Genomic DNA, 7,581 nt, shown 5'->3' with positions numbered 1-7,581 from the left:
TTAAACCATCGTATGGACTCTCACACGTCGGTTCTAATAACGTCATCCCATGCAATGTCATGCCATGTAAAGCATGAAACGACGATTTAAATAAAAGTGTCATCTCTTGTCGTACATGAGACGATATTTCCTATACAAACGTTGTCTCTTATGGTACATGAGACGACAGTTTTTGTGCAAGTGACATCCACTGCGGTAAATGAGACGACAGTTCCTACTCAAGCGTCATCCTCCTATAGCACACGAGATGACAATTTATGTGGAAGCATCGTTCCCTGCAATACATAAGACGACAATATTGTGGAAACCGACGCCTCATGTAGAATATGAGAATTTTTTTCATTTATCTATTTTCAATAACTATATTCATTCATAATTTCCTGTGTAATTACAATATAGTTCAGATAGAATCAACGGGCAGACAAAATCAATAGAACTCGGTATGTTCCAAATCTAAAAATTACAAGATCAAAATATGTAAGTGCTAACTCACTTGGAATATAGAACTCACTTGGGATAACTGTGTAAGTGCTAACTAAATACTACAGTTAGTATATTTTTTTAATTATGATTTCAAAAGTTACTCTAGCTATGACTCATCCACTCAAGAAACTCTAGCTATGATTTCAAAAGGTAGCTCTAGCAAGCCTCTTAGACCCTTACTCTATCTATGACTCATCTGCTCAAGAAACTCTAGTTATCATTTCAAAAGGCAACTCTAGAAGAATCTTTTCTGGCCTCCTCTGGTCGATCTATTTGCTCTGTTGTGCCCCCCTTAGCTTGCTGCATATAATCTAATTAGGTCAATTTTAACATAAAATGAGGAAAACATAAAATCAAGCATAATTCGTTCTATATATGTACTTACTAAATCAGCTTCCAATTCAGTATAGCTATGGCGTGAAGTCCTACGAGGGTATTGTAAATGATTACGCCTTTCTTGTTGTATTTTTCTAAAATCTTGAAACTCTCACAAATACCACAAGTAAACACTTCCACTCTCACAAATAAATCACAAGTAATAAAACACCACATTCAAAGAAACACATATTCAACAAAATCATTAATATTCAATCATTATATGCAGATGAAAGAACTCCTAACAGAGTTAGCAATGCGCCACTACCAAGGCTAGAAATTCATATATTTCATACTATACTCGTTTAACATAAGATGATCTATATAATCTATCTGCTCCGTTATATGACATTTTGGCGTCTTTATTATCTATTGAAAACTCAAAACTCTGGACAATCACCGATTAAAGAAACTCAAAACTGAAAAAGAAGGTAATTACATGTAACACAACATTTTATATGACCATAAGTTGACTGTTAACAATAAAAATTAAAGCTAAAGTGCAATGCTCTGTTTATAGAGTAAGAATCATAAGTTGGTTTAAAAATTCATCGAGGCAAATGCGGAATATGTAAGACAAGCCTCAATTTAAAGAACCTTGCTTCTCCAACCTTTTAGGTGTTTTTGAGAATAATTATATATTACAATTTGTAACTTCAAACAAAATATATTCATATGCACTTGCTAATGACTTATAAATTACTTCTCCTAAATATATAAACAAATGAAGAACTTATGCAAGGGACTGGTAATATTGACAATCCTTACTAATGAGCAAATGAAATAACATAAATTAGTAGTTTTAGTACCTCATATGTGACTATTCATGAAATAACCCATCTCTCTATTATCATACTTTAATCAATATTAAAAAAAAAAAAAGACTTTTAAAGTTGCATTATGCTTTATTACTTGTCACCAAACGAAACACAAAATTACCTTCCAATAAGAATCATGGAGACCCTTGTAACATTGCCTAGCTTTCTTCTGAAACTCCAGCTGCTCATACCTCTCTCCTCCATATCCTCCTCTTTCTGCGACTTCTGAGAATCATGATGTAATGTCGCAGTTCAGCACAAAGTTTAGACCAAAAAAAAGAAAAGATATAGATGCCTTTTCACCATGTGAGAAACTACAATTAAAGGTCTTCCTGGAGGTTTAAAACTTAAAATAAGGCAGATTGAACATCAGGCAGAGCTTTGTATCTAGATTGTGTAAATGGTCCAAAACCATGTATCATTCATTGTAAAAAAGTTATAACCTCAAAATTGGCAGCATTTGAAAATGGTAAGGAAGCATTTGAATATATAAAATTGACAGTACTTTTAAACAACTCAATAAAGTTTCTTACCGATACAAAGTCCACGGAGTGTCCACTATATAATGAACAAGATTAAAAGGAAAAATTAATAAGTACTCACTTCATAGTAACTGATGAAGACAATATGCAATAATGTTTGCATTTCTCAACATTGAAATATATGAAATAGCAATCTTACGTTTTTAGCAATATAGAGCACCACAAATAGAGCAACAATTAAACAACCAGCAGCAATTCTCGCAGTGAGGAGATTTGTTGATGCGAGTATCAAAGTCATTCACCAGAATGATGAGCCAAGATCTGAGTATGTAAAATTTCGTATAAAGCATGAAGCCATGGAAACACATCATGCTAATTGACAAGAATTGTAAAACCAATATCAAAAGAAATAAAAAATTCTACTGACTTTACAAAGACCTCATTTTCAGTTTTACTACAATTGAACTTGGTGTATGCAATTTGAAAGAATAATCAGTAATAAGAAATTCTTAAGGGTAGTTCAGTGCCAGAAACCAAGTGCAAGGCCAACATGTATAATTGACGCACGTAAGAAACACCTTGAATACATAAAGAACTGAGAAAAAAAAAAGGTCTATTGAAGTGAAGCTTTTTTTGTTCAGATTGAAAAAAAAAAATCAATTGAACTAAGGAATGCAAAGACAGAGGAAATACATTCATGAATATTCTATCAAAGAAAAGCATGCAATGTTTCATTTCCACTTAACAAACTTGAAAGTAGGGCGTGGACCATAGAAAAAATAGTTGCTAGGGAAAAAAGTGTATTACATCCTGCAGGTAATATCAACCAATATACACCGCCACGCGTTTGTGTGACGCCACCCTCATTTGCATGGACTTGGATTCCCTCCACCTACACATGAGATCATATTAGTTTGCATGACTGACTTCAGGAACCACGGAAATGAGGATTAAGTGCATGAACTAGCTTCACAATATAAGCATTGAGTACAAAAGAGGGGAAAGGTGAAGAGCTTCTAACATGACCACATGTGAGTTTGCAAGCAATAGCATGACTTGCTTCATGCAAGAACACTGTGATGAGCTTAAAGGTGTGTGAGTAGTACTGTTCTCCAGAGCTACAACATGCACAACAAAAAAGTTAATGTCATTAGAGCTGCCAAATTGAATATGAAGTTTGCCAAAGCTATCAACAAGACTATTAAAAGTTCAGAACATCTTGGCCTTTACCAAAATCTTCTCATGTTTATTTCCTTTCAGCTATTAGGTCTCAAATCTCAATAATCTATCTTTTATTCATCACAACCCACTAATAAATAGAGGAAAGCACACGGAAAAGGAAGAGGCAGAAAACATAAAATCAGGAAATAATAGGATTCATATGCCTAACAGATGATCCTTCTAAGTCTGGTCCTAATCATATTAGTATCTATTTAAGAAATTAGGTAAATAAATACAGCTGTAAAATAAACACAGCTATTTACTACAGCCCAGCAGTCCTTCAACATTTTCTATTATGAATACGGCCCAGTAGTCCTTCAACATTTTCTGTTTACCACTCTTCATTATTATTAATTTTTCCTTTTCTAGGTAGCTAGGTTAGATGTATCTACATTAGCCTGCAAACTTGACAGTCATTTTAAAGTGGATCGGTCAAATCAACTAGTTGAAAGCTAACTCAACCCAATGAATCCTTGCAGCCATCTCATTGTCAATTTTCACTAGCCTCTATCATTTGGTTTGGCTTGATCCTTATCATTTTGATCTATGCTTCCCTTGTTAAAAACTTGTACACTATACTCAAATGTACCTCAGACCCTAATGACCCAATAAATCTTTTGAAAGTAGCTATTACAAGTTTCTATTTTCTACTTCCGTACCATAAGTTTGACCAAGTAAACTTCATTGTGTTAAAACCAATGTCAAAAGAAATACAGAGCGCAACAAACAAAATCACTTCTAATAAATAATTTTCACATACAACCGTGTTTCTCTATACGTCTCAGTGTCTCGCCATTTTCACCAACATCTCCCGCTTTCTTACACTCCAAACAGATATATGACAGTTGCTAATCACAAGATGTCTCGATCATCCCACTACTATACTACTAGTCTCTAGCACATTAATTCTATCATCAAAATGTCTGCATTCCATTTAAGCAAAGAAAAATTTGTATGTGTTTATATTTGTAGGTGTTTATGATAAGTAGAAAGCAATGTTCCTATAATTTATTTTTCATAAAATTTGGTGAATACATTCCTAAATTAATAGAAAGAGTCTGCGAAAGAACAATTGCACAAAAGAGCAAACCTATAAGCCATGTCGCTTCAGCATAAGATAACCCTTGCCACTTGACTAGGTACTCTGGAATTACATCTCCAGAACTGTCTTTACTAATGCGGTCTGAAATTATCCTTTCCACCTGAGAGATATATTGAACCAATTATATAGAGAACTACATAGTAAGGGAAACACAAAGGAAATAAATATATAAAACCAAAACAAGAAATTGAAAGCGAACCTGACTATTTTGCTTGATGAGGTCCAAGTCCATCTCCTTGCTCACATCATTAACCTCAATCTTGAACAAACAATTAAAGAAAAAATGGCACCATAGTCAACATCAATTTTAAAAGCTCTTCAAATAATGTGAGATGAAGCAAAGAGGAAAAACAATAACAAATCAAATGTGTTTTGACTGTCTCGGACGTGACAAAAAACATTTGAACAGAATGAGGTCCGTTATAAAGTTACTGAGCTCTTTAAAAACAAAATCACTTCCTAATCCCACCATATATAGCTTATAATAAATAAGTAGATAACAATCCCATTAAATAGCATAAGCACCACTGAAACACACAAAAAAAAAAAGCAAACAAATACAAAAACAAACAAGTTCAAAACAAAAATAAATCCCGCATATGATAGATACCTTCGTATGAATATGAAATACAAATTCACTGCTTAAAGGAACAAAAATCAATGATAAATTAAAATAATATAATATATACATAATGTGTGGGCGTAGGTGTGGTATAAGAAAGCTCTACCACCCCACAAGTTAAAGAGGTAACCCTCAAATAGAGATTAACCCCAGTTTACCTAAATGCAAAGTTATTATCCTTGTTTACAATAAACAGCCAATTTATATTAATAAATTAATTAGTGATTCAACAAACTACTTTCATATTTGACATCAAATAGGAGAAAGGGGATTGCCGCAGGTCCAAAAAAACATATATCTTTATTGCTTCTTAACATTCTGACTTTCTGAATCAAAGTCTGGCATTCATAAAAGAAAAAGAAAAAAAATAAAAATATTACCTCCTCACGTGTGACTGTCTTCCTGAACCTGACTTCGTCCGTTACCTTTATAGTGTAATTCAAAACCTTCTTAAAACCACTAAGCTGCAAAACCACAAACCAAAAATGCATAGAGAAATTTAAATAACAGTGGGGGGAAGCGCCGAACATCAATGCTACATCAAGAATGACAAGTTACAACTGACAAGATAGCGCTAGAAGGCTTAATACAAAAACTACACGCAGAAGCAGCACAAGAAGTGTACAACATACATTCTGAAGCTCAGAAAATGATTTCCACTGACAGTGTAAATGGGATTGGCCTTTCCATTTTATCAAGAATTCCATCTCATTCCAATTTGGCTCAGAATCAAACAAGTAGCTAAGTAGAACATGATTAGTTGATCTTTTACTCCTAAGAGCTTCTTCAGCCACGCCCTTTGGTTGATGCCACAGCACATTCTCAATACAATCACTATCTTCCTCTTCAAGTTCCTCCTGAAAAGGTAAACCCAATAATGTAAGGATAAAATAATTTTATGATCCAATGGCAGAAGAAAATTTCAACACAAACAACACCAAAGACAAAAATATAATTCAAATAAACTAGCCTGGTGAGATGAAAAAACTTCATGTAGCAACTGATAAGAATTTGCAAGACTACAAACAATTGATTAAGAATTTCAGTTAATTTTTAGATCATACAACTTCATCAAACGGTATAGCTACAATGAATTCTAGCAGGCTAAGCTTTTCAAACTTTAGGTAGCTACCACTTTTTCTATTTTTCCATATAACAGGTAGAACTAATGCTTCACAGGAAGTGATATACTATGCAGAGCTACAATCAATTGATTAAGGATTTCAGTAAATTTTTATATCATACAACTTCATCAAATGTATAGCTACAATGAATTCTAGCAGGCTAAGCTTTTCAAACTTTAGGTAGCTACCACTTTTTCTATTTTTCCATATAACAGGCAGAACTAATGCTTCACAGGAAGTGATATACTATGCATGTAACACATATTATGCTAACTTTATAACAATCTGGCCCACATCTCACGTCTTCTCTCTCTACTCTCTTATAATTGTCTTTTCTTCTCTTTTAAAGCTATGCATTTCTCCGATTCCTGTTATTATAGTATAACCAACAGCAATCATCTCATTCATTATTTGATCCAAATTCCAATAACGTATCAGATCATTTCTTGTTCTTAAAATAAAGACATGTCTGCAATCATCTCATCCCACCACATTTTGATATCTTTCAAGGGTATCCCCTCGTATTTATTTAACAAGAAACAGATTGTATATTAATAAAAAGATGATAAGCATGTTTAAAAAAAAGAAAGATGACAAGGTGTCAATTATATTTTACAGCCTAAGAAGCCAATCATATACCATCAAAAAAGGGTATCCACTAAATCTTATCAATCATGATTATCTAGCGCCAGAAACACAAACCTGAAATCACCACCCATTTATACATGCAAGGACCTCTATCAAATTTCAATAACAGTTTTACAAATTCAGTCTTTAACTCTTCATGAGTGGGAACAATAATATAATCAGAGTTCATAAGTTCCATGCCAATTGTCCTCACAAGCACCCAAGAACTAGAGTGAGCAGCACTAATGCAGCAATATCCTAAAATTACAAAGGAGAATAAAGAAAATTACCATCTTCATCCTCTTCATAATCAGCATCATCATTATTGTTGTCATCTTCATCACCATCGCCAAAATTTTCACTGCCATTCAAGACTCTAGAAGATCTTGCAGTATTCTTATTCCCTGCAGCTGGCTTTAGTTGTTGCTCAGAATTAGACCCCAAAGAATGAGGAAACCCTCTATAATGCATTAAATCATTCTGCTCTTTCCCATCTTGCTCATAATATTCATCAGAAAGCATCTCATCTGTAGGGACATCTCATCTCAAAAATGAATCTTATTCACAAAATTGAATCACGATAATGGAACATCCCATTCAAAGAAACACATATTCAATCAAATCTTTAGTATTTAAACCAAAAAACTCAGTGCAGATAAAGAAAGAAAGAAAAAAAAGAAAATACCCAAAGTCTTGTGGCTATCACTGTGAAGAAGATAGAGAAGCA

The 7,581-nt window shown here is 33.6% G+C and overlaps 1 protein-coding gene across 2 annotated transcripts; it reads right to left on the bottom strand.

Annotated features, from left to right (window-relative positions):
- Positions 1-405: 405 nt before the first annotated feature.
- LOC133782642 (protein CHROMATIN REMODELING 5-like) lies at positions 406-6,117 on the bottom strand. Of its 2 annotated transcripts, XM_062221977.1 has the most exons (10): positions 5,736-6,117; positions 5,484-5,567; positions 4,681-4,740; positions 4,470-4,581; positions 3,180-3,276; positions 2,966-3,050; positions 2,358-2,479; positions 2,210-2,234; positions 869-1,901; positions 406-783 (listed from the first exon to the last, which is right to left on the bottom strand). In XM_062221977.1, the coding sequence occupies exons 1-6, from the start codon at positions 5,808-5,810 to the stop codon at positions 2,981-2,983; spliced, it is 498 nt and encodes a 165-aa protein (XP_062077961.1). In that variant the 5' UTR covers positions 5,811-6,117; the 3' UTR covers positions 406-783; positions 869-1,901; positions 2,210-2,234; positions 2,358-2,479; positions 2,966-2,980. The 2 variants fall into 2 exon arrangements, with proteins under 2 accessions (XP_062077961.1, XP_062077960.1); XM_062221976.1 differs by having other exon boundaries at positions 869-2,234.
- Between the last annotated feature and the right edge of the window lie 1,464 nt (positions 6,118-7,581).

The sequence above is a fragment of the Humulus lupulus genome, chromosome 6 (genome assembly GCF_963169125.1).
Source record: "Humulus lupulus chromosome 6, drHumLupu1.1, whole genome shotgun sequence".
Classification (NCBI taxonomy): Eukaryota; Viridiplantae; Streptophyta; class Magnoliopsida; order Rosales; family Cannabaceae; genus Humulus; species Humulus lupulus.
The sequence above is the reverse complement of the archived record's forward strand: the minus strand, read 5'-3'. Positions and strand labels throughout refer to the sequence as shown.

Bases quoted from the DNA above. Each gene is read 5' to 3' on its own strand.
- LOC133782642 (XM_062221976.1), bottom strand. From the start codon at position 5,810: ATGGAATTCTTGATAAAATGGAAAGGCCAATCCCATTTACACTGTCAG. The intron at 4,582-4,680 runs GTTCGCTTTCAA...TATATCTCTCAG, and splicing joins TCATCAAGCAAAATAGTCAG to GTGGAAAGGATAATTTCAGA. The intron at 3,051-3,179 runs GTTAGAAGCTCT...TCTCATGTGTAG, and splicing joins GCAAACTCACATGTGGTCAT to GTGGAGGGAATCCAAGTCCA.